This window comes from Neodiprion fabricii, chromosome 5 (genome assembly GCF_021155785.1).
Source record: "Neodiprion fabricii isolate iyNeoFabr1 chromosome 5, iyNeoFabr1.1, whole genome shotgun sequence".
NCBI lineage: Eukaryota > Metazoa > Arthropoda > Insecta > Hymenoptera > Diprionidae > Neodiprion > Neodiprion fabricii.
The window spans coordinates 8,069,519-8,096,316 of NC_060243.1; the positions used below are offsets into that span (position 1 = coordinate 8,069,519).

At 37.2% G+C, this 26,798-nt stretch overlaps 3 protein-coding genes and 1 non-coding gene across 8 annotated transcripts; 2 read left to right on the forward strand and 2 right to left on the reverse strand.

Annotated features, from left to right (window-relative positions):
• Positions 1–2,813: 2,813 nt before the first annotated feature.
• LOC124182811 (juvenile hormone esterase-like) lies at positions 2,814–9,491 on the reverse strand. Its single transcript, XM_046570530.1, has 7 exons — positions 8,396–9,491; positions 8,174–8,311; positions 5,927–6,493; positions 5,444–5,627; positions 5,085–5,357; positions 3,662–3,803; positions 2,814–3,566 (listed from the first exon to the last, which is right to left on the reverse strand). The coding sequence occupies exons 1-7, from the start codon at positions 8,660–8,662 to the stop codon at positions 3,416–3,418; spliced, it is 1,722 nt and encodes a 573-aa protein (XP_046426486.1). The 5' UTR covers positions 8,663–9,491; the 3' UTR covers positions 2,814–3,415.
• A 4,479-nt stretch (positions 9,492–13,970) lies between these two features.
• Positions 13,971–14,062, forward strand: Trnai-uau. The gene is given in 2 exon segments: positions 13,971–14,008; positions 14,027–14,062. It is a non-coding gene; the product is annotated as a tRNA-Ile (tRNA).
• A 363-nt stretch (positions 14,063–14,425) lies between these two features.
• Positions 14,426–15,886, reverse strand: LOC124182071 (probable 28S ribosomal protein S16, mitochondrial). Its single transcript, XM_046568867.1, has 2 exons — positions 15,035–15,886; positions 14,426–14,819 (listed from the first exon to the last, which is right to left on the reverse strand). The coding sequence occupies exons 1-2, from the start codon at positions 15,161–15,163 to the stop codon at positions 14,511–14,513; spliced, it is 438 nt and encodes a 145-aa protein (XP_046424823.1). The 5' UTR covers positions 15,164–15,886; the 3' UTR covers positions 14,426–14,510.
• Positions 15,861–25,528, forward strand: LOC124182069 (protein lingerer). 5 transcript variants are annotated; one of them, XM_046568862.1, is made up of 15 exons: positions 15,861–15,912; positions 17,683–17,884; positions 18,361–18,727; positions 18,812–19,075; positions 19,480–19,673; positions 19,761–20,054; positions 20,166–20,483; positions 20,659–21,099; positions 21,277–21,501; positions 21,712–21,916; positions 22,012–22,217; positions 24,179–24,388; positions 24,479–24,601; positions 24,721–24,996; positions 25,079–25,528. In XM_046568862.1, exons 2-15 carry the CDS (start codon positions 17,750–17,752, stop codon positions 25,328–25,330), a joined length of 3,510 nt encoding a protein of 1,169 aa, XP_046424818.1. In that variant the 5' UTR covers positions 15,861–15,912; positions 17,683–17,749; the 3' UTR covers positions 25,331–25,528. The 5 variants fall into 5 exon arrangements, with proteins under 5 accessions (XP_046424818.1, XP_046424819.1, XP_046424820.1 ...); XM_046568863.1 differs by lacking the exon at positions 15,861–15,912 and having other exon boundaries at positions 24,724–24,996; XM_046568864.1 differs by lacking the exon at positions 15,861–15,912 and having other exon boundaries at positions 24,218–24,388.
• The last annotated feature ends 1,270 nt before the right edge of the window (positions 25,529–26,798 follow it).

A 26,798-nucleotide genomic window follows, 5' to 3' on the forward strand; every position in this document is an offset into this window, starting at 1 on the left:
TCGAAGAGGAATGTCGTAAACTTAGAATTGAAAGAAATTGATCAGCTCCGACATTTAAATGGGAGTTGCATCCCAATTATGCACTATCAATATAGCATAAAAATCTTAAAAGTTAAATATTGCAGAACTGAACCATGGTTCTACATCCATTGATTATTGATAGAACTTGATCGAAATTAGGAAAATAGAGAAGCCTAGTCATAAAAACTTGTTTCGAAGGTGTGTCGGTCTTGACCGAATACATTTCACATTGTCTATGCACGGTCAAGTTGATTACATTTCAAGTACGTCAATGATTTCGCAGATAAGACGGACATTGAATTAAACAGCAATCACTCGACAGCCTTGATGATCGAAATGCTAAAATTGCAATCATACGGTTCTTTACGATCGATAGAAGATTGAATATTTATCACCATATAGCAGAGTCGTTACAGCGTGTTTCATCTCCGTTATTTTTAGAGTGGAACTGCACAATTTCAGAGTTCTTGATGAGATTAAAAATCACCGTTTCGCGTGTGATGGTAATAGTAACAATAATAATAGACAATCGGTTTATTACAGAAACATATGATAAAAACGTGAATTCTGTACTCGACTTGATTAATGCGAAAAAATTACTCATCAATTCACTCGTAAGACGGTCTTAGGTACCGATAAAAAAAAACGTTCGAACTTTTCACTTACACGTGGTGCATTGGTGCGTATTCGTATTATTAAAATTCCTTATTATTATAGGTATATCGTACCTTATGCGGGTACTCCAAAGGTATAAGGCAACGGTTCGTATTTATTTTTTTTACACCGTGTTCAAACAGCACATTACAAATGTTCCGTGTAATTTATGAATTGACGTAATCCAAACATCACTTGACGCTCCCTCTGACCCTCAATTGACGCATTTTCCTTGTCCCCGATTTCTTGCGAGGCTCGAATAATTTTTCGAAAAGAAAACAGCGAATACCTGTGACCCCGAAATAGTTGTTGTATGCATCGAAAGTAACTACGATCAGCGTCCAAATTATTACGTCTTATAATTGATAGCCTGCGGAGGCCGCTTCTTAAATATTGTAAGACATCTTGCTCATCAATTAATCAAGGAGAAGATTAACCAGTTGGTATAATTAACACAAATTTCGCACCTCCGGTTGTATGGGCTGTAAAAACTTGTAACGTACACCTCGCGTTTATAAATATCTATGTATATTTACACGTAACCGGAAGCAAACTTAATCATACACCTAATGGATTTCGGCGGTGAATGTTTCAAGTGCCAACGCAATTTGCAGACAAGTGGTTTGGCATGGTGACCTTCACACCCTTTAGCAAATTCATAATTCGATTGCCTCGCTTGCGGTCGACGAATTAATTGGAAACAAATCATATTGTAATAATTTTTTTCTTCGTTTTCTTTTGAAAAAGTGAAAAAAAAATATCTATTTATGTATGCACGCGTGAAAATTCCACATCGAGCTTACGAACTCACTGATCAGTTACGCTCATACGCTGCAGGAAAATTATATCCCTTCAAGTTGGCCACTCGCTTCGTTTTCAAAAGGGTTTCAGGGAATTTTCTTTGTTCTTTTTATCCGTTTCTTTTTTTTTTCTTTTTTTTTTTTTATGCACTGTAAAATAACTCTAAGATAGCAACTTTGAAAAATATTATAAAAATGTTTTGAACAGACTTCTGGTCTTAAAGCTTCCTTCGCAATGCTCTTTGGGCTTGTTAAGTATTCTGACAATTTTTTATACCGTAATCGATAAACCTATTCGAATAAATTGACGCTGATATATCCAGCGAAACGAGATACACCAGGTAGCGATGAATTGTAAGAGTGTGTAGATGCATAAATCAAGGTTTTCATAATGCAAAATCCTCTTAATTCACACCCTTCATGGTTTTGTGAGTATAAAAAACACACATATTGTGTTATATGCTAATCAGATAGATTGCAGAAATTTATGCATTCCTTCGGCCTGCTCACGTCGGAGAACGGGAGATGAAAAAACGGGATAGAAGAAATTGAATCGCCTATCCTTTTGCCTGTAGATATTATACATAATATTTATAACTCCACAGTACAATCATATCGGATTAACCGGATCACCTTGATCAATGTTACTTTAACCCGTTCAGTTAAAAATGAAAATATTAACTCAAAATGCCTTTATTTCAGTAAAAAAGAAAAAATACTTTTTTTACGATATTGACATGGTTTGGACATGTTTCAGAAATTGAGTCTTTAGCCTTTTTTTTTTTTAATTTGAATTTTTCAGATAAGTCAGATAATTTGACCCCTACTTCGCGTACCTGACAATTATTTATTATGCATTACATCTCTTGTAAAAAAATAAAATCAAAATTGTGTAAACTGTAGTGTAAAAAAAAAAACGCGAATGGGTTCATTTTGGCAATCTTCTATTCGCCGCTGTCTCAAATTCAACGTATCTGAAGTAGAAACAACGCGTCGCGACCTTGCAGGAACATCGATGAGGTCAGTTGGCGATCGTACGATTCAGTGATTGCCGACTAAATTGCAAGGAGTTGAACAGTTCTGCATCATTCTGTATGAATTTCAAGGTTGGTATCAGTTCGGTCGTTAGCCCTTGCAGGTGGTCAAACGTCCAGTAAATTAATAAGCTGCTGTGCAATACGTAAAGGCCTTGCTCATTGCTATATTGTGTATATTATACGTGCGTGACAGCAATAAATAATGCGAAGCGATCAAGGTTGCAATTCAGGCATTGATACAAACCAACTGGTCATCGTATACGTACCACTAAATGGTCAGGCGAAATAATTAAGATGTTATGTTATTTATTTGCAATGTATTTTCGTTTACACTCTTAGGGGTAACACATACGTTTAAGTATGTATATACACATGACAGTGAAACATAACGCGTACGTAAGTCGTTGGATATTTTTAAATTAAATTTGGCATCGCATCGTAGTTCATAACTGTATTGGTTATTATGACAATCGTATTGCATTATCTTGACAACGAATATAAATATTGTAAACTTAGTATATCTATAAGGTATGTATATTTGTATTATAAAATTTTAAATAAATTATATCGTAGTATTTAGGATCATTTAACACAGTCGGATTCGTAACCGTTTTTTCCGGAATTATTTACCTAATAATTTTAAATAACTTATTGATATAAGAGTACTTGAGGATTTAGGTACACCTGGCTAAGTATTTACATTGGGCAAGATCTTGACAACCTTATTTAGAGGATATCATAAATAATTCACTACGCACACACACACACACACGCACACGTATAATTGTAATTACCGACGACATCCGTGTCGCGTAACCGCAGCTTATTTATTAAATATTATTTATCAAAGCGTATAATTCACAGTTTTTTGTAATAAATATTATTCACTGACAAGTTTGAGACCTACAGAAAGCATTGCTGGTCGATAAAACTGCTCCAACTAGTTTGAAGCGGAGAATCGCGTACCTTCAATTCTGTCCCGATAAGAAGCAGCTGAGACGGCCTCGAAGGCCAGTAAATATCGATTCCGGAGCTGTTCCTCGGTGTTGGGTTACTGTGAAAATGATTAAATCATTTATTCTGCGATCGTCGACTCACCGAATGAATGTTAAGATCTATGTCACACCGCAGAACGACCTTGACAATTACCCAGTTTTAGCAAAGTTAGTCCACATTCGTAACAAACGCTGGGAAACCGCCGCTTCCGGTGACGCGTTCTCCAGTATCGGAAGTTTCCCGAACAATCCACGTCCCTTGAACAAATAAGTCAGTTCGTCCATGTGCGTTGGCGCTGAAAACGTGTTGTAAGAACCGTGTTAGAATCAGTCGTGAATATGCGGATTATAGAGGTATATGGCCTCAAGTTAACGCTTGTGTAATATTTAGTTCAAGGGAACCGATATTGGTAGTCCTGAGTTATTATTTTGGGAAAACGGTAATTTTTTGGGTCAATATCAAAACTCAGTCGGTAAAATGAACGTTCCATCTTAATTCATTTCAAGAACTGGGTCGATTGTGGTTATATTTGACGAATGAATGTGAACAGTTTAGTCAAATACTTTATATTAAAGCCAGCTCATTTATCTTCTCAACTTGTTTCTGCGGTACGAGAAATTTAGCTTATTAGCTGAATTTTGTGGGTCTAAACGTCACGTTCACTGCTTAAAGTTGGTAATCTTACGAGTGAAATAGCTCGTGCTTACGGTATTAATGTCATAAATTATGGGCGGCAATAACGGTTTGCCAAAACGTTTAATTAGCATACATATTAATCCGCCGTGGTTTCAGTCATTGGAGATAATCTTGTGGTGCGAGAAGAGAATAAAATCCAAATAAAACAAACAGACGTAAGCACGGGGAACTAATATACCTATTGTGCGACAAGCGGGCAAAAGTGACGATTCCTCAGTGAGTATGAAGTTAGCCGCGCGAGCCGATTCTACTAAAAGTTTTGTTAGTCGCGGATAGAAACGTACAGAAAGTGTGCCAAAAATCGTAAAGAAACTGAGAGAATACTGATTCCGTCTCTGATTTCAATACTGTTTTTGGCACAGTTTCCGTAGGTATCTATCTTCGTGTAACGGAATATTTTCCAGGGGACGACGAGTGCGTATATCATATGAAATCAAAATCGTCGTTGCCTATGAGTTGCACGCAATACTTTTCACGATAGAAATGTAAAATTAGGCAATTTTGGCCACCTGCTAAAAATTAACAAATAGCGAACCATTTCTGCGCTAGTGACGAAATATTTTTCCACAGGTGGAAAAAACACAGTTTTCGCCTATTAGTGGAAAAATTGTTTGCTACATATTTCCCAACGCACGCGTAATTCATTGAAAAATAGCGTGTTTTGTTCATTTTCAGCAGGTGGCCAAAATCGCCTACTTTTCCGTTTGACTTGTGAAAAAGACTTTTTCGTCACAATTAGTCATAACAAAACGGATAAATCCCGTTTTACGCCTACGTAGGACAAAAAATATTGTTCGCATCACGGGCATAACACTTTACGCCCTTGATACGAAAATAGCTATTGAAGTAAACCGTATGATGTAAATGACCAATTTCTCACGTTGGCTGTTGTCCCAGAAGAGTCTCACGAAGTTATTCCTCCCGGTATACGAGAAATGGTAAAGGAAGACGTTGGATCCGCCCGAATAATGATGTCGAGCCGAGTCTATGATCGGAGTTTTGAACTGCCATTCACCTATAACGCTGTCGACAATTTTCGGCGTCGGCTGTTTGAGGACAGGTTTTGTTTTTAAATACGCGACGGTCGTCGGTTCTTTAGGAAGTCCCGCAAGTCTTCTGACAGTTGATTGTAGGACAGAATCGATGAGGCCAACTGTAAAATTTGAAACCTGTTTTAATAAACTCCGGGAGATGTAAAATATCGCAAGAACCGTCTTTGTACGATATCAAGTTCCGTACCACTTATTTTTGTGAAAAATTGACCCTCTACAGTGTTGTAACCTGTCAAATAGGGTATCTTCGGACGGGAGTCTTGAAGTCGAATCAAAAGGTTCCTCGGACAATCATCGAGAAATTTATTTGGCGTTTCCCTCGGTTCAGCGGTTGGCGTGAAAGAGATTCCGATGGGAATTTGTAGAATTGACTGAAATAATCGGTGATGGTTGATATTGAAATAAGCCCGTAATGTATAACGCAAACTGTACAAAGTCATTGATTGGAATGGAACATACTAAGATCGTATATAAATAATGATTGAAATATGAACAAGTTCATCTCGCCGGCCACAGACGAGCCAGCGAACTCTTCACGGTCAACATTGAGAAACCGGTTTACGCATAATTTTTCACTGCACATTACCAGCACTTGAGAGCAACCTGTTCTTGATGATGTGATGTTAAGGCTATTAATCCAATTATAATTATAGAAAGATGCGGGACTCACCCAATCGGTGAAAATCTGATAGCGAACGATTTCTGCGGGATGGGCTCTCTTGAGACATTCAAGAAGATCGCCGGGCTGCCCTTTGGTTGGACATCTCAAAAGTCTGGCCAAACGGCGGGTCCTGATATTCAGGACATCGGGTCTCGTCCAGGCCCAAGGAGCGAGGGCCGAACCACTCTGAGCAATTGCGCCGAACATGATTTTCCTCGATTCTGGATTCAGTGTATGAAATTCGGCGGAGGCACCACCAGCGCTTTCTCCCATGATAACAATCCGGTTCGGATCCCCGCCAAAGGACCTCGCGTTTTTTTGTATCAGTTTGAGCGCCATCGACTGGTCCTTCATTCCCATGTTCCCCGGAATCATGTCCTGAAGGTACAGAAATCCCAAGGCTCCGAGTCGGTAATTTATCGTCACAACGATTACGTCCTCATCCATTATTCGATCCGGACCATAGAGGTAGTCGTCCATGTCCCCGGCACCGATAACCCAAGCCCCACCATGGATGAAGAATATCACCGGCAGGAGTTCGTCGTTGGAGCTTCTTGGCTCGCGGCTTCCGTTCGCCTGGAAGACGGTAGGATATTTTTTTTTTTTTAATTTTTAAAAAGATAAGACAATCCTGACATTGCACGGTTATACTCAATCTCATTGTTATTCGTTTCGGGTGTATTATATACATAAATTGCATGTACTTTATACTGAGATAAATAGTACGCGTATCGAGGAGTGGCATCTTTTGTAAATGCAACTATATGTACGTATAACGAGATGGTTTGAAGAAATCTTAAGCAGACTGTCAGGTCTTGTTATGTACTGAATTTCTTAATAGAAATTGCAGAATAGTGTTTGAAGAGAACGTGATTGATTATCCCCGCATACCTACGGTCAGATGAAATATACTGTTAGTCAAGCCTCTACGGTCAGTTGACATTGAATATGCGTGAGCGCGTATGAACGACGAAAGCAAACAAATTACAAAGGCATATAAGTTGACCGTTGTGTTTAAGTTTCAAGTTTTGACAAATATTTTTATGTTCTGAGTGGGCGATGAGGAGTGTGCCATGACACACGAGTTTTTCCATGCTTTTCAATATAAATCTACTATAAGCTATACGCCAAGAGAAATCTGATAAGTTAATATTTTGTTGAAGACAACCGTCACTGTAATATTGTAATTGATTACACGCATGTGTAACTGCAGAGTTTCCGCAATGTATAAATCATTGAAATGATTTGGTACTTTGAGCCCAACGTTGTATTACCGCACTCGTCGTAATTATAAATTAATTCGTAATCGATTTTGAGTGAACAACGTTTGAAATGTTTAAGAGTGTGAGAGAGAGAGAGAGGTAAAAAAATTGATCCTTTCTTGACAGAATACTTTTGTTTACAATAATTTTTATATTTACTTTTCAAATTACTGATACTATCAAGGCGACGCGATGCTGTACACTCTTTAAACATGGGAAAACTGACGCAACACTTATTAACATATACAATAATTTCCATAATCAAATCTCATTGGAAAGCTAATCGTTCAAACTTTACACGTATTCACGGCACAGCACTGGTATAAACACATTTGGACGCATCAACTGAAATAACATAGATCATAATATTTTATAATCAATTATTGAAAAAATTATCGACACAAGTTAACGACCCGTTAAGTCGTCGTATATATAAATCGATTCCTCGAAAGATTTTCAACTTGAACTGAACGCTTTCAAGGTAAAATATCACTTTTCTTTTACGCTCAACATTGATTCTGGACTTACAGGTCAATGTCATTATCCACCTTATAAAACGTTGATCATTAATCTTGGATTATCGAGTTTATTATATTTTTATTCCTCGACATTATCATACAGTTTAAACAATTGTATTCCTTATCGGAATCAATTATTGATGATTATATTATCGAATCAGACATCCGTATAATCGACGAACGGTATAATTGTCAGTGCAATAACGGGAATTGTATCGTGAGCTAAGAACTAAAAGGGCGTAAACCACATGTTCTTCAGATTGCAAAAAAAGCCGCAATCATCGAAAAAATCCCACAAATTGAAAATAACAGCAGGTTTTTACCTTTTTACTCTTAGCCATAGACGCGCACCAGTTTATAGACACATATATACTATCCGCGTACCAACATAACCGGACACAAATGTGAACGTGGTAAGACGAAAAATATCAGTTAATCGAGTGAAATTAAATCACGATGCAGTCTTTACAACTCACCTGAGGTACGTAAAGATTCATATAGAGACAGTCCTCGTTGCCAACAATTTTGTTCACCAGATACAGTAGTTGAGGGCATTGAGGTCCGTGGTTAAAAGCGTTCCGAATACCTTGCCAAGGCTTCTTATCTTGCGGTGGCTGAAAGTGAGAATTTTCACGTTTCATTTACGTTATAATTATCAACTGAAGTGATATCATGCCGGGAATGAAAACAACAATTACTTCGAAACGGAGGTTTCCCAGCGGTGATTGCGCGTAAGGTATTCCTTTGTACGCCGCGAATCTTTTACCGCGTGCAGAGGTCAACCATTGACCTCTTACATATCCCAAATTCAAACGAATGACAGGGAAATTTGGCGCGCCAGCGTCTGGTACTAAATTTTCCGCGTATTGCGGTATTTCAGGTACATATTGATTAGACCCGATCGTGTCACCGTGATTGAGCATAAATAAAGAGGCTAAGAAAAATAACTTCCCACTTTCAAACATTTTTCAAAACTTGCTTGTCACTATTATTTCGTTAATTAAATTTTACCAGGAATTTTCGACAGTCTCGTTTCCCGCGCAATTGTTGAATTTTTTTTCTTCAATCTAGTTATGTGTCTTTTTTCTCTTATAGATAGATCGTCTTCGATTTAAACACATGAATTTTCAACGCAACTATGTTGTTTTAGAATTATACATGCTCGGCATGATTTTGACTGTTTATAATTTGACAATATTTTATTTGCACACACTGTACGAACCGGTTAACCGCTCGGTGAGTAGTGTCAATTAGTGTTTGCGGTCAGTATTAAATTTCGCAGCTTTTCTCGTAGACAATATCGCTAACAATCGTTTTCAAACTAACCACGTAAAAACTTTTGATAAATGAAAAGGTCACTTGATAAATAATCTTTTCACGACAAATGATTTATAAACAATGTGGAAGATGCAGGGTTAAGTTTCGCACCGGTTGTAAAACAATGCGTTCATTGTTTAGTAAATAAATAATTCTTAAATATCGCGATACGAATTGTTCAGTTGAGCGCTTGAACTTTAGCACGGAATTTATACATTCGTTCGTTATTACTCGCGGTGCATTAAGTTTTATAGTATAGTTGAAAGAAAATTCTAACTATCAGCGTGAGAAAATATTATCATTGCTGTTTCAAGGTGAAAATATAATTCAAACGGTCTTTCGCGGCTTAGCCTGACGATAGGCAATTCCGAAACCACGTGTTACAGCGGTTGCGGTCATCAGGAGACGGCTGAACCTCCGCTCGGCTGCGACGACTCTTAAGGACTAACAACAAACGGAATAAACTCGGGAACTTCATTCCATCTCAAGTCCAACAGTTGAAATACAGATCTTCCGCTTCCTTCTCCCTAGCTCTAAGGTCAATTGGTGCACCCATTTTCTCTCACTCTGTTTATCTAGGAAGTAATATTCTTTACCTACGCGAAGATTGATCTTCTGATACCTATGGTGAAAAAAAAAAAAAAAAAAAATAAAAAAACGTCTTATGAATAAGTCTGATAATTATTATCATTAATTCACTCATGGGTATGATCTAATGCAGATTTTTGATTAGTTTTTTTTTTTTTTTCATACAATACTTACCTCTCTTAATGATTGAGCATAATTATCAGTGTACACACGTGCTGCGAAGAAGGCAACCTTCGATAATTCAAATACATCGTGTGCAGATATTTTGATATTATGTATTTTTGATGATTTCCGTCATGAGGAAAGAAAGAGAAAATAAAATGTCAAGTTGATGGATTACGTTACTTTTTTTTTTATCTTTACGTCAATCCGTTATTTGTTTTTCCATTTATTTTTATTTTTATTTCTTCGCATCATAATATAAATATGTAATGATGGTAAATGATATTCAGTTTAAAGACAGACATTATTTTTGATTCGTTTGATACTTTGTCCTTTCGATCGCGGTATTATGTACAGTTGTCACGTAATTTGAATACGGGCAAAATAAATTATCATATTGTAATTAACGCTCAGGAAGTAAACAAACGAAAATTCAACATTTTCACAACGTCACTTATATTTAATATACCTAATATATGTATTAGAGTGGTTCGCCGAAAAGAAATAATTTTTTTTTACAATGCGGGTTCCGCATAAGACTGTTTCTTCTTTTATGACGACGAAAAAATACCCTATAAATTTGAGCTCGATCGGATAAGATTAAGCGGTCCCGTTTTCAGGTTTTCGTTTTTACATTGTAATAATACGTAAAAAAATGCTCACCTTAGTTCACTGTCGATTTTGCGTGATAATATATTGACTTAGATGAAAAATAAGATTTTTATATTTCTTCAGTCTCAAGTCACAATAATTATCAAAATGTGTAAAACTGAATAAAATATCTAGAGACCTTTTTTGTACTAAACGTTGCTGCCAACAAAACAGGTCTCTTGTTATTTATCATTTTCGTTTATATTTTTACGCGAAATCGACAGTGAGTCAAGGTAAGAATTTTTTGACGTGTTATTTGAATTTAAAAACGAAAACTCGAAAGTGGTATCTCTAAATCTTATCCGATCAAGTTCAAATTTGTAGGGGATTTTTTTTTTTTCGTCACAAATAACAGTTTTATGAGTTAGCCACACTGAAAAAAAAATGGTTCATTTTGTTTTGATGAACCACTCTACATGTATACAGGTACATTATACATCTAACATATTTAAAATATTCTTATGTAGTTAGTTATTCGTATAAACTATGCAGAAAGATTCTTTCTACTTGATGCATGTACTTTGCACATGCACTATTAGCACTTTGAAATCAAATCGACGCGCGCGTTTTTGAATCTATGGCAAGGACACTACCCAACTTTGGGGATTTCAATGCCGCCTTACGTGATATGACAAAACGCTCTCTTTTCATTAGTATCCTAACGAAAGTGACATTTCTAACGGTAAAGCGTGGTATTTTCAACAGAGATCAAGCATGAGCTGCTGCTCACGCTCCGGATTCACACGCTGCAACAAAAATTGAGCGCGAGGCAAATGCGAGTGGGCAATTAAAAATGTTCTAAAAGTCCAACCGCGTAATCTGTCCTTCAACGCGATTACTATAAGATACCTGCAGTTATATTTTTACGAGAATCGTTGATAGCAGCGCGTATGTATGTAATTGTTAATTTCAGCACGACCTTCGGGGCTTCTCTATTTTGTAAAAATAAACTTTAGCAAACTGTCGTTTTTGTTTCTTATTCGATATAATTTTTTTGGCACTAATTTTACTTTGCTTTTGATGCCGATGTACAAAGTTAGATAATAAAGAATATTTATATATATATATTCTTTTGAAAAGTTCTCTGTCCTCGAAGTAACTTCACTTTCACGAAACTATTTGAATTATGTTGAATTCCGTACCACCGTCTTGTAAATGAACGACCTGTATGTAGTTTAAAAAAAAAAAAACACCGCACTCTAAAAGTTCTGTTTTAGCGGAAACTGCGTATGCTTTGGCATTGGTTTGAAAGAAAAAAAAATTTACAAAGTGAAATTCTGCTACCCCGGTAACTCAAAACCGCCTGACACGAGAAAATAATTCATCAGAAAATATCGTTAATCTATAACAACAATAATAAATGTAACATGTGAGGGTTTATTACTAATTAATACAAAAATGAGTCATCCGGTTTTAATCAACCCTGCATTGTTCTGTAGTATGTAAAATTCTGCTGATGATACAAGGCTATTTCCAAGTACTACATAATTTAATATTAGAAAAAAAGTTAGACTGAGCATCGTCTATAAAATAGAAGTACTGCCACTAGATAATTGTACGAGGAAAAAAAAGGTCAAGCCTAACTTTGCTCTTCTATTTTCAACATCCTATAATAATTATTTTGTACCAATTCCGTGGAAATATAATATCAAGTTCATTCCGTTATTAGACTCAAGTAGTTCGAATCCGATGTACCGTTACTTTGAACTCTGCATACCAAATTTTCGGCCAGAAGTAAAAAAGTGTACTCCACACGATCCACAGGTTTGTAAATGTCACTAGCGCGTATAGTCGTCACTAGGCGTAATTATAATATAATATAATATACAATTATAAGGAATTATTCTGTCAATGCCTGTAGTTGTGTAATCAGTTTATAGGAAGGGTACCAACTTTGCGGGAATTGGTATATCTCGCGTTTTTACAACGAGGAACGAATACAGTTCACAGATAAGTATAAATTCGATCAAAAATGCTACTGACCTCCAAATTTTATTCCTTTCCGTCTGATACGCATGGTGACGTTCGAATAGTTTTGTACAACGAATGATTAAAGGTTACTTATAGATATTACAAAACTATATTAATTAGTATGCCGTTTCATCGAAGCCGCGAGGGTCATCAATCTTCACTGCACATCGGTCGTAAATTCTTCCCTTTCTTCGAGAGAACGAGAACCGTTATCATTCGTTGATGGTTCCGATCGTCAAAATCCAGACGTACGAGATGGGAAATTTGAATCACCGAATATGTAACTGAAAGTACGTGCAGATATTTACCACTTTATTGAATTTCAGCATATAATATACGGATTCATTCATTTAAATAGGTACGAATAACGACGTGATTAGGAGGGTGAGACTGTCGCTTATAGTCTGGAATCGGACGAAATTTTTATAATAATCTTTCGTCATATAGACACTGCATCATAGCTACGAGAATATAAGTTTATATAGTGCCGTTATGCCCTTGTTTGGAGTTTCGAACATAGGTATATACTTTCGTTTCTCTCTCTCTCTCTCTGCTTTATTCCAGTATATATTTTACACACATGAAACAACTGCGTCCTGTTATAAATATTATATCATATCGCTTATTTTGCACAAGGGCGATCTTTCGCTTTATACTGCTAAGAGCGATGCCGTTTCAATCCAATGTTGAACTTTCATCGAGGGCGCAGATGATTACGAAATTATTAATGGTTGATTCATTCCCAATATATAGGACACGTTGACATGTCTTTTTAGCATTAAAATCATGGTACATAGTCGTAATCGTAACTCGGTCAAGTTCATTATTTCTTTTCGAAAACGTTATTACCACTGCTGGGTAAAAAATGTTTCGATAGATCCGTTTAAAATGAAAAAACGAAAAATGCATTCTAAAACATAATTTAAATGGGTAAATGTAAATGGTTACATTTAGAATATTTAAAATGTTAAAAGCAATATGCCGTTTAAATTTTAAATGAAACCATTTATTTAATTTAATTTATTACCATTAAATAAACGAAATATTATCCAGCAGTTATTATTAGTTAAAATAAAAAATGAAAACAACCGGTGAACAATTATTATCAGTACAAATCCTCAGGTGTAAAACAATGTGGTGCAATGATTTGTAATCAAAAAATTCTTTCTGTATTCATAATACTTTAAATTGTGATACGTGGTTCAATAACCGTTTAGTCATCATTTATGAAAGAACATTCAAATCGATAATCGAACGTCCGCGACTCGCGCGAAAATTATTTGAATTTATTCACTTTTTTCACGTGTATTATAGTTTTAATACATAATTTACATTTCAGACTTTAGAACACATTTACTATAACTATGTACACACCTCTCATGTGAATAGACTGATACATATATAGATATTCATGGCATGTTATATACCGCAGTTATATTACCGACTCACGTGCCGCGATATATTTCGGATCGTTCGAAATGAGTTTGCGTGTATGAGTTCAGTTTATACCTAAAGTACATTCGTCTTTATCATCAAATCACAGTCATTGAGTTAAGTCATTTGATAAATAGTTATCACGCATAATCCCCAGTGGCGCAATTGGTTAGCGCACGGTACTTATAAGACAGTGTTCGTGAGCAATGCCGGGGTTGTGAGTTCGAGCCTCACCTGGGGAATTATTTTTGTTTAATTTAATTTTTTTTTTTGTTACATCTTACCCTCTCACTTACGCCAACGAAGTGATATTCTTGAGCGAATTGAATTATTAGCCAATCTTTGGTTAATTAACAATTGAGATCTTTGTATAATTTGATTTTATGTTTCAGTCGGCAGGATTTTTCAGTACAATAATGAATAATGAGGGGTGATAATAGCAAAGATAATAACAAAGATAATGCACTGTGAGGCCAGTAAAATGGATGTAGCATTCGCATTTCCTTTCTTTGATAAAAATCCGAAGAAACAATTAAAGGTACACGATTAATGTTAAAACTAAATCAGGATTATGGTAACAATATCTAGGATTCTATAGACAAATATTTCATTCATGTACATGTTTATTAGCACAATTTTTATCATCTACAGAATATAAAGTACCTATAATGTAATGTTAAAATTAATCTATTAACAATCTTTTGCTTCTGTTTCTTGCTTCGCAGATTCAGCAGTAGCAGCAGCAGCAGCAGCAGCTGCGGCCTCGGCATCTGCAGCTTGCCTGTTTCTCCAAGCCAACATATAGGATCTCGGGTGAATCGGGAAGAATCCGCTAAGGCCAAGTAATTCTGCCACAGGTTTTGACATTTGGGCGCCGTTAGCAATCCAGTATTGTATCCTTTCAAAGTTGAGGGAGACCAATTTTTCATTCCTTTCATTTACAACCTCGTCGAAAGTTCCCACTTGCTCGATCGGCGGCGCACGGACCTCTTTGAAGGACTGTAAATAGTAATGTTAAAATTATTGGGTGCGAGACAAGAGACAGGTGAAGATTAAGAATTTGTCGAATGAAAAGTACAAAGTTTTTTCACCAAAATTCATCAGCCCGTCGATGAAACGAGCCTTGATCTTTTGGTATGACGAACCGATGGATATTGTGCAAAGATTTATAAACTCCTTAATAATCAGGTTAACCTATCAAACATCGTTCTCACCTCCATAACAACGATGTGGAAGAAAGGTCTGTTTGTACAGCCGTATCGTGCGAGTCTGATAACTTTTTTTGCATTCTCAGCAGTTACTATTCCAGTTCCGGAAGCGGGGTGCCATGGCATCTTCGGCATTTTGATGCTGTTATTTGCAGGTTTGTAAAAACTCGATCAATTATCCAACGTAACCTGACGTATCCTCTCTAACCTCGCGCGAGGTGATGTTTGATCCGCAAAGAGGTTAAGTTCAAACTTAAGATACCTAGTTCAAGCCAAACAAACGTTGCGTAATGTGTATCGAATCTAAACGCCGGCAATATCCGCAATTACGTAATTTCAAATGCCGTAAGAATTTCGTCGGAAGAATTTAAAGCTTGTATTATATAAAAAAACGTCCTCCGGAGCCGCGAACAAAAGTTCGGGCATCGATACGTCTATGCTTTTTCGAGCGTTTTCCGATTTTTTTTTTTGTCCATGGAATTTTACGATTTCCGTCGACTTTTCAGTGCAGTGGAATTCCTATGTTTCGTTGTAGCATTACTGCTAATTACCAAGGAATTGTTGAAATTCCATCGTTTTAAAAAATATATGCATACCGGTGTCCGTCGATATTTGTCACCGCGATTCAGGCATGCCCACGATTAATAGAAAATATAACAGCAGTTACGATGATTTGGATATATTGCCTAGCAATCGTAGAATTTTGAAACGGTTCGAAAATATTGAATTTCGAATTTGCAAATTGTTGCCTGTTGTTGCCGTTGACGCCGCCACGCGGCGCGTGCATCGATGTTTCGACGGTCGCGTCGCCGGGGGGTTAATGAGCTTTGAAGGGGGGAGCCTGGGGTCACGTGACCGAGCTGCGTTTTGAGCGCACTAACCAGGTACGGTAAAAATCGTTGTTTTTTCGTGATATTCGCCCGCCGCCTACGAGAATTAAGACAATTTGTGATAGTATAAAGGTAGGGAACGTAGAAACGTGAAAGTTGTGCATTTCACGGGTGTATTTCTCCCCTTTTTTCGACGGTTTTTTCATCAGGTCTTCGGGTATTGATGGTCGAGCAAGATGATGGGTTGACAAGCCTTGTCTGGGAAATGGCGTCTCTCGTCCACATGGTTGGATAAAATTGCCACTTATTTCTATCAATTCGGCACGTATATCGTAACGGATCCTTCCGAGGCCCCTTTCTACACGATGGTATCGATTTTTTTAAACATTTTTTTCCAACCCCCGTATCAACAACAGTAAATCGTGCAAGTTTCTTTTGTGTGCATCCGGGGATCGCCCCAGCGTTGCCACACGTCAAAAAATCTCGTTTTTCACTTCACCATTTTCCATGAAAATTATTAACACCTATAGACTTGAATTTCACATTTCAAGACACTTGATAAACGCACTTCAGTTCATCGTGCGTTTCGTACTTTTAAACCTCCCAGGATACTCAGCTTCGTTGTAGCCGTAGAGTCAACCGCCTCTATCTGGAAACAGTAATCTATACACTCTCAAGTTCCATCTTTTTAGATATACTTCATTCATTGAGGTAAAACAACCAATTGAATTTGCTATAACTATACCGTTTCATATTTCGTTTCTAGATAAATCGTCAAGTCTGAGCTTGACATGTATACAGATCAACCAGTGTGTCGGTGGGTCTTAAGATTTAGAATATCGTCTCTCAATAGCTGAATTATTAGCAATGTAAACATGGCACGTCACACTTGCAGTAATGTGAGCATGTTTGCTATCTTTCAACGCCTTTACATAGGCGTTATGATATTATCGATAAATTTTAAACACCAGACATTACTGCTCGTCAGACGTGTTGTGGGGTTCTTTTTACGCAGGAAATACCTCTGAATCATAACATTATAATTAGCGGAACGAGATAACAAAGCATCATTAACGTAACCACTCGTTCATTTGCAAGGTGTCTTAACAACCTGTGGATCGTGGAAATCTCAGAGGTTTCGATTTCGCAGGGAGCTCTTGAGACTTCCATAAAACCGTATCAGAAAAGTTTGAATTTTCAAACAAAATTAAACCACACACATCTGTAAACACTGCTTGTAGAATTTTGGTACAGACTAATAATTTTTGGCGAAATAGTACACGTATCAATGCCTCAATACTATTATGACATATAATAAATCTGCACCATATCATTTCAGTCTAACAAAATTTGAGCCTGAAATTTTTTAGCGATACATTTTTCTTGTGCTCTCCAATTTCCTTGAACTAATTTTCTTCACCATAGTTAGTTAGAAACAATTTTTGGGTTTCTAGCTCAGAATTTGAATATCTAAATATCTGTTCAAATATATTGTCGTTAGTTCATAATTGAAATGTGGTGCTAAGTGTGGATGAAATTGATCAAAAGGGAGAATGAATGAATTACGATACAAGTTTTTACTTTTGTAATAAGGAAATTTTTTATCCAAATAACCCAAAATTCTAAATTTTCCAGCCATCGGATGTCCAGTATTTTGAATCAGCATTTTTTTTTAAATTCCAGGACGACATTGAACTACAAGTTTCAATTTATTTGCAATAATGAAATTGATTTGTGTAATTAAATTTTGATTAATGTTAAGGAAACATTAGATATGTATTGCATCGCCTTTCATTAATATAAATTATGTTCTTGTGGTTTCAGATTGTAAATAGTGACTGTACATAGTGTGATAGGTGAGTGACATAGGTGAACGAGGTTTTAGTTGGCAATGAGTGCAAGCAACAAATCGTCGGTGCCCTCCGGCGGGAGAGGTGCCAATAAGAACAAGTCATCACAGCAACACAGCAAGTCTGATCATCATTACTCTAAGTCCACAGACACAGCTAAACACGACAAAGCACAGGTACATGGAATAAATATCATATATATTCTTATGAAACATTAGTGAAACATGAGTTTCAGTAATAACTTTCAATCATATTTTCACTATTTCCTAATGTTAAATAGCTACCTAGGTAACATTTACTATTCAGCAGATAGTTGCTGAATCGTAGTGTTAGCAGCAACTTGAGTTTTCAATCCAAATTATTGATCGGAATTTCAGGTACATAATCATAGATCGATGCGCAATATGCACACGTCTATAGATGAGTTATAATTATAATATAACTTGGTGAATATGTTCTTCTGAAAAAAAATATTTCACCGTTAACTGCAGTCCTTATCTCCTGTAAAGTTTATTACTCGTTGCACAGGATGAATTGCTCAAATTGCTAACAGCTTCAACTACTCTTTTATGTATTGAGTTTGCACAATGATTTTGAAAATTGTCTAAACCCAGTTTTCAAATGGCGTTTTATTTAAATTTTCTTGTTGCAGCCTAATACGGACCAGATGCGACACGCACAAATCATTGACACTCGGATGGCTGGTGGGGAGGATCCGACTCTAAAAGAGCGCATAAAGCAAGTCATGGACATGACGCGCCGTTCTGAGGACGAAGTGGTGCTAGCTTTGCATGATTGTGACGGCGACTTAGATAGTGCCGTGAATAATCTGCTTGAGGGTGTCACGCAGGAATGGGAAGTAAAAAAGAAGAAGACCCGCCAACCGGGAGGCTCAAAGCAGAATGCTGATCAATCAGGTGGTCAGGACGATGGTGGGGATTGGGAAGAGAGACGTAACCAACGGGGCGGTGGGCCTCCACGTTTGCGAGGACGCGGAGCAAACCATGACAATCGTGGCTGTAAGAATTACCCATTATTTCAAATTGACAAATGAGAATACCATTAAATTGTTTAATCATTAATGATTTTCTTGCTCGTCACAGGGCGTGGACGAGAAAATAAAGAGAATGAACGAAACATGGAAGATGGTAGCCGTGAGGGTGGGTATAGCGGAAACAGACGTGGCAGAGGTGCACCTGGTCGGTCAGGGCGAGGTGGTCGAGGAGGTGGCAGGGGTCTTGGACCCCGTACTTTTGCCAATCGAGGTGATAATGGCTCAGGTGCAACAGGGCACAGCTTTAGTCGACCAATTGACACTTGGACTGGCAGTGAAGAACAGCAACAAACAGTTCAGGAGCCCAAGATGGGTAAGATTTTATTTAAAATATCATATATTTAGCAATTTCAATATGAATCGATGAAGCCTTAATCAACCATAAGAAAATTTTAGCCCTGTAAGTGTCCAACATTCTGTGAAAATCTGGTTATATTCTTGAATTTATTACTTCGTTGAAAAATATTTCAGAAATATACTGGAATTTTACATTTTTCTTGACAATTCCTTAAATTTTTTGGAACGATTCTTATTCATTGAAACAAAATAAAGTATCAGTATCATTTGATTGAAACTTTCTCAACTTCCATCTACTATGAGTGATTATCAAAAAACGTGTCTTCGAAAACTATGCCCTTAGCATTGAGAAATATTTGGAATTTTTCACGTCACTTTAACTGAAGACTGCGTAGTAAGAATAAGTTTTCATGCACATAGATGCCTGGAATAATCTCGAACCCACTGAAGATTGGGATAACGAAGAATATACCGGCTCTCTAGCAGATACAAAAGTTTTTACTCCAAGTGGTGGTTTGGCTGAAGCTACGCCTGGCGCAGAAGATCCTAAGCACCAAGAAGTTCAACCTCTACAGTCAACTCAATCTGTTAAACTGTCCCCATTGCAACAAGATGTAAGAGACACAAACTTTAGGAAACTATCTTTTAATGTAGAATCCGCTGTTGTAGGTTTCATTTATTAATGGGGAATTTTTTATCAGGAAATGCCCAAGTTGTCAGATACTCCTATGCAGCAACATCAGCAGCAGCTACAGCAGCAGCAACAATCCATGGTCTCTCAGCAACAGCAACAATCCATGGTCTCTCAGCAACAGCAGCAGACGCAGTCGATGTTGAATATGCCAACTATGCAACTACCTCAACAACCTCACGTCTCGACTGGAGGAGTTCTTACAGCTGCCCAGAGTCAATATTTTACACAGCTGACTCAACAAACAAGTGAAAACTTGAAGGCAGCCAATCAAGGCGCGTTCTCATCAACGATGAACAGTCAGGTAAAATTTATGATCTATTCAGTAATTGACAACAATGCGTTTCAATGAACAATCGAAAAATTTATTTGCGCATATTTATCAATTCTTGATCAATTTGTTTGTGTTTTCCAGCCCCAGAGGCAACCAAAGCAGCGACCCCGAGTACCTCCTCCTTCAAAGATCCCGGCCACCGCAGTTGAGATGCCTGGCGATGCTGTGAACAGTGGTATTGGATTTCTCGACGTGCAGTTTGGAGCATTGGACTTTGGAACCGATGCCGGATCTTTGGATGGCTCCGCGACCGAGAAATACAATGCTGCGAATTCAGCCACGCCTGGGATAGACGTAACTCCATTGACAAATGTCGCCAACCCTTCAAATGCTCCAAATACTCTGGATATCGAGACCAGCCAGACAAATACTAATCAGTATAACGCTACATCGCAAATGGTGAGTTTATACATGTAACAAACAGTTTAATGTATGTTTTTCCAAATTAACCATGTCAGATTTACATGTATTGCGCATGCATCCTCAGCAAAAGAGAGAGAGAGAGAGCTAATTTGCTGCTTTGATAACTTCCCTGTGGCCTGTTGTAACCTTGTTTCCCTGTCCCTGATTTCAGTTGTCAAGCAATGATAGCTTGCCAGTGTCTAGTGACCACTCTCTAAGTTCGCAAAGCGGTTTTGTCGCTCGTAGTGGCAATAGTGCTCCTTCTCTGGATATTACCAAGCAGGACTTCTCCTCCCAGGTATCTCCAGGGAACACACCTGGATATGGAACAACTGCTGCCTATCAGTCTCAGAAGACAGCTTATCAGCCTTCCAATGCGACACCAAACAGCTACAATGCATACTCAACTAGTACGCAATCGACCCAATCATCATTCCCTGCACAATCTGCTAGTAACAGTAGCAGTTACTCAGCTACAGCAGCAGTCACCCAGGTCTCTGGTTACAACACGTCATCCTCTTATTCCCAAAATAATGCCTCCACTTTCAATCAAACTTCCCCAGCTGCTGTCGCATCTGCGGCATCGACCTATAGCCAAAATACAACTAATCAGGTAACTATATTAATACTCGGGTAGATCTAGAGTGGTTTCATTGCTGTGAATTTGGAATTTGTTGAATTTCTTTTTCTATTTTAATCCACATTCCTGCATTCATCTGTCGTAATATTTTTCCAGGCGTGCCTAGTAATGTAACGATGTTTTCTGTTTTTTTTTTTTTTTTTACTTTAGGTATTTCAGCCAGCAAGTGGTTACGTACCTGCAACAACGTCTCAGTATCAGTCGCAATCTGTAGCCACTAATACTGCGGCTAACAGTAACTCAGGTTACCAAGCAACCGGCTATCAAGGCTCCTCTTCATTCCAATCTACCCCACAGGCTTATCAAAATTCTGGAGCTAACTTTACGTCACCAATGACTCAAGCATCTAGCGGCTATCAAAGTGCAACACAATCGGTAATTGTCGCTAAAATATCTAAAATATTACTTTACGCAATTGCAAGTATAATTCATATCCTTTTCTTTCATTGCAATTAATTCGTGAGAACTAATGCTCATAAATGACGATTTAGTTATTGTTTTAGTTGAAAAATCATCCAACATTTGAAAAGATTTTGACATGCCGTTGTGCAAGTTTACTTTTATTTCTGTCCTTGCTGTTAATAGGTTTACGCCAGTGCGTATAGTAGTTATGGTACCCAACCACAGACCGGGGCTCACAATCATAAGCTCAACAGTGGTACAAATAAGGATTCGCAATATGATGGCAGTGCGACAACGTCCAGTAATTCACTCGCCACGACAAGTGCACCAGCTCTGGGTCTTCCGACTACAGCAAATAGTTCGCAAGCAAAAGCAACTAGTTCAAATGGTAACTTTGCCACACCTGATTTACGCAAATTGGTTCAGACCTCGAGTAAGATTTAGTTTTCCAATAATGCGAAATCGAATGGAATTTTGTGACAGCTGTACCAAAGAGCACGTCAAGTGGAGTCGTGACTGGCAGTGGCAGTGGGGCTGGCAGCATGACGGGTGGTAGTGCTGCTGGAAGCATGGCACCAATTCTCAGTCATCAGTATATCATGGGACAAGGTGTTCCATATGCAGCGTTCCAGCAGCCAATGTACAGCTACGAAGATTTGCAGCTCATGCAGCAGAGAATACCACATATGGTCAGTGTTGAATGCAAATTTCTACCTTCTTTTTAGTATACAGGCAAATTGTACTTTTTCTCTATTTTTCTTAGTTGTCAACCTGTCCCGATATTGTCATTTCTATATCCATACCATTTTGACACTCTCGTTAATGGTTTTTACATACTTCAAATAATTTATCTAAACCTACAATCGATTATATGTCTATTATCTTACTATTAATATTCGCGATGTCTATGCAAGACGGTGATCCTTGACTTCGATCTTCAAAAGTTGAAATTTCGTAATTCAGATTTGCTTGATCCGATTATTTCTTATAGTAATTCACCTAAATACTTTACGGGGTTTTGAGTACAGTGTCAACATTACGAAATCAGAGAATAATACCTATCATGAATGTTTGGTAAATTAGTGACTTACATAAATATGATACAGAATCTCATGATTTACATGCCAATATATTAAAAATACTCCACTCATCGTGCATATTAAATTACAAGTTTGAGCCTTTCACATGTAACACTACATAGAAATGCTAGGAAGTATATCATTTGTGCGGAATAAAAGTTTCTGTCATTCAAATATCACTGGTCTCTCGTCGAATATCGGAAGGTTTGGTATCGTACGATCATTTGGAAAGGGAATTAAGTTGCCCCGCGATACGTATTTTTTTTGGAATAATGCTAGACAGTTTATAATACAAGGATTTACAGCACGCTTGCAATGTTGGAATTTCATTCAAAGTGCTGAATTCACAGCTTCGCATAGATACTTCTAGTATTTATTGAATCTATGTCAATGCGTGTAGAATAAAAAACAGTATAACAGGTATCGTGCTCAAAACCCCTTAATACGAATGATTGTTCTATGAAACTTGCGACTATTTTTACTTTAGAGATGTGCCAGAAGGCCAAAAACCATTGCTTTTAATGTTGCAATTGCTGAATGTTATAATTTTTGTACCTACTGCTTTCTATTGAGAACTGAGGGTTTATTCAATACTAGATAAATTACGGATAATGATTATACTTATTCAAATTATTCAAGAATGACAATAATTACTATTAACTTGGTGCTTGGTAGTTGCTCGCTCGTATTTTTATTTGGTAAAAATTATTTGGTATATATCTTAATGTGGCATCACGAAGTTTATTATTCTAGTTTCTGGGGGCTGACTTTAGTAATGATAATGAAATATTTAATCTCGAACCTGCGGTATTATAAAGAGTGAATTGAAAAACTGTATCATCAATATACAGGGTCATTTATCGGTTGGTGAACATAAATGCAGAAAGAAGGTCTCACTTGTTCAAGGATAATGTATCCAGCAACCAATAAATGACACCGTATGATTGATATGCACTGGGCGAGGTGAAAAAAATAATTAATCGATGGTAGATTGAATTTTTGTTTATAATCCATTGCCCATTAATTTGATCAGTATTGTCATTTTGTAGTGCCGCTATGCTTAAATTGTGAATATTTTTTCAAGTAATCTGATCTTTGTATATCTAGGTGAACCATCAATTTCGAAATAAATGGATGGCAATATTTTTTAATCTTAAATTTTACAGTTTTGTACAGTTTAAGAAGCAATCTTTTTCCACATTAACTTCAAGCCAATGTGTTTCATTTCATTTCATTTCATTTCAAACCACTGCCTGGCGATTGATTCATTAATTTTTTACTTAATTCCAGTGTTCAATTTTTAAGCCTATGATTAATTACTTTGAATTTTAATTCTTTGATGCAATGCCAATTTATCGACCCTATTCTTTGGCAGAACCATGGCATGGCTCAACTGTCAAATAGTACTTATCCATCCAGTAGAGCCCAAACTATTAGTAGAACGATGGCTAGACATCATCATTGGTCCTAATTTAGTTGGCATAAACCCTAGTTTTAGTTAGTCTCCTTGTATCTGGAGTACACAGTGTATGCATGTAGTTTTGTGTTTGGCCTCCCTGACTAACGTGCAGCCCACTACTGGTTACTATGACGCGGCTCTGGGCTATCAGACGACTGGTCCAGCAACGAGTCTTGGAGGAGGGCGCGGGGACGCCTTGACTGGCGTCCAAGGTGTTCAGGGTGTTCAGGGCGTACAAGGGGCCTATACCAGTATTAGTGACGCCAGGTTTGCCAGAAATGATAGCAACGCGTCGCCAGTTCCCTCAACTATGTCTCAACAGGTAAGTTTTCCTCATACTCTAACCGAATTATGTATTCAGTTATCACTTCTTCACTCTTCTGGTACTGAACTGGAATATTTACATTTCAAGACTGCTACGCAGCATCAGCAACCGATGATGAACCCAACGTTACCACCTGGATACGCATATTTTGCATACGGTGGCGGCATGATGCCTGGAAGTTTTCAATATGGAACGCCCGCCATTTACCCAGTGAGTGTTGTGAACTCGTTTTGTATGGGTTTTTATCATTCTTGCGATATAATTACCTAAATACCTCCGATAGAATAGCGTTTTGTGCATTTTTAACATACGATTTTCCTCGATTGTAGCAGATTGCTGCAGCTGGAAATGCAGGCACAAATAGCGGCGCATATAGTGCAAAACCAGGTAGCTATGGGTCTGGTTACGGTGGTGGCGCTAGTTATGATGCTTTGGCAAGCGCTGGACCAGCTGGCGAGTATAAAGGTGCCAGCAGCGGTTATACAGGTACACAGACTGGCAAGACTGGGACGTCCACTGGAAATACCAACTCCGGAGGATCTTCCGCAACTGAAATCAGTGCAACGATGTATGGAAAGAGTCATGTTGCACTGAACAAGGTTAACGTAAGTCTACGTGGAAAGATGATAATTCACGAACCGCACCTCGTTTCAAGGCGTTAGGAGAATAAGTTGTTTGTTTTTTCAGTCATATGATAAGCAGACGTTCCATTCGGCCACTCCCCCCCCATTTGGGTTAGCTGGAAGTCAGAGTGCCGCTTTACCAGGTGGTTACGGAGCTCCGCATTTGTTTATTCCCACAATGCCACATCAGCTGCATCAGCCCTTACATCAAGATAGTGGCAGTACCACGGGACAGCGTTCAAATGCAAGTTCCCAGAACAAGGCTCAAGCTAAGCCAGGAGGTTACAGTCCAAGCTACTGGGCTGGTGGTAACTAACCTTAATCAGACGTAATACAGTTAGCGTAAAAAAGGAAAGATTGTTCAATTCACGTCGTCACAGATTTAGATAAGCTTTAACGATCTACATGAAAGGAAAAAAAACCAGGTCTAGACCAGATTTTATATATACAGGATATAGACGATTAAATAACTGGATTGTAATAAGACTTGGAAAATAAAAACTCGAACGAATTATATGAATTGGGGGATAAAAAAACAAACATAATGAAATAAAAATATAAAAACTTTCCAAGGAATGGAAGAATTAGACAATTCGTTTTGTCTCATTAGTGAGAGTTAATTTATAGACGAATTTTTTTATACATAATTACAAAGTAAGATGTATAAATATATATCAAGTGCTGTAGGCTATGAAACGTCCTAAAATCAAGAACCTGTGTTTGAACATTTCAGGTACGCTGAGATATATTATCATATAAACTTAGTGAAGATCAAAAATTCGTACATCTGTTGAAAAAAAAATATATATATATATATATGTAAACATACGTACACACACGTCGTATTCACTTAAATATTATAAAAACAAACTGCATTTATAACTAAGTAAATAATCAATTTAAGTAAAAGGAAAATTGAAAGAAAATTATAAAACTCCTAAAAATCACAGCTTGTTTTCTACAAATCCCCATGATTTTTTCATATCGATAATTAGGAAATGTTTATATATGTATGCATACAAATTTTAACACGAATACACAATTTTTCACTTAATATTATAAACGCTACCGAAGAGAAAAACAGGGAGATAGTAGGCGAATAAAATAATATACTTCTCTTTTCTTGGAGTGAACTTGAATATATATAAAGATTTTATAAGACATAAGCTGTATAAATATTATTAGAGATTACCGTCTGTAAAACGTGTTACGAATGATACTAAAGATCGATAAACAAACATAACGATAACTCACAATATTAGTATGATATATATATATATATATACATACATATATATATATATATATATATATGCATGTATGTATAGTACAGTATATATATATATCAGGACAATTGTTTAGTTCTTCCATTCGGCGTTACGACACCTCACGATTTTTCAACAAGTCACTAAATGGCAATGACATGGTCACTGCCCCTTATGATTTGTTAGAATTCCGGATAAGTTCAACCCAACATCCTTGTACGCGGTTGTGAAGGTCTTACTTATAAAGTTATAGATCTTATGTAATTTACAACATGAATTTGGTTCAGTGGGTTTTCCAATCGCTTTTGACAAAATGAGAAAAACATTTTTAAAATACTAATTTAATAAAAATATCTGACTTCATAAACTAGTGCAATTGGCAATTTTTTTGCGTTCAGAGCCAAAGGTGATAATATAAAATCAATAAAACTGACCTACGCACTTTACTGTCTTAACCGTTAACTCGCATTCTTAAGCAATCATCAAGGCTGAATTCTATAATTTGATGCACCCAATGAA

Coding starts and splice junctions, on each gene's coding strand:
- LOC124182811 (XM_046570530.1), bottom strand. CDS start 8,662: ATGTTTGAAAGTGGGAAGTTATTTTTCTTAGCCTCTTTATTTATGCTC. Junction 8,312..8,395: donor TGGGAAACCTCCGTTTCGAA/GTAATTGTTGTT, acceptor TCTCACTTTCAG/CCACCGCAAGATAAGAAGCC. Junction 5,628..5,926: donor ATCAGATTTTCACCGATTGG/GTGAGTCCCGCA, acceptor CGATTATTTCAG/TCAATTCTACAAATTCCCAT.
- LOC124182071 (XM_046568867.1), bottom strand. CDS start 15,163: ATGCCGAAGATGCCATGGCACCCCGCTTCCGGAACTGGAATAGTAACT. Junction 14,820..15,034: donor TCCACATCGTTGTTATGGAG/GTGAGAACGATG, acceptor TACTATTTACAG/TCCTTCAAAGAGGTCCGTGC.
- LOC124182069 (XM_046568862.1), top strand. CDS start 17,750: ATGAGTGCAAGCAACAAATCGTCGGTGCCCTCCGGCGGGAGAGGTGCC. Junction 17,885..18,360: donor CTAAACACGACAAAGCACAG/GTACATGGAATA, acceptor TTCTTGTTGCAG/CCTAATACGGACCAGATGCG. Junction 20,055..20,165: donor CATCAACGATGAACAGTCAG/GTAAAATTTATG, acceptor TGTGTTTTCCAG/CCCCAGAGGCAACCAAAGCA.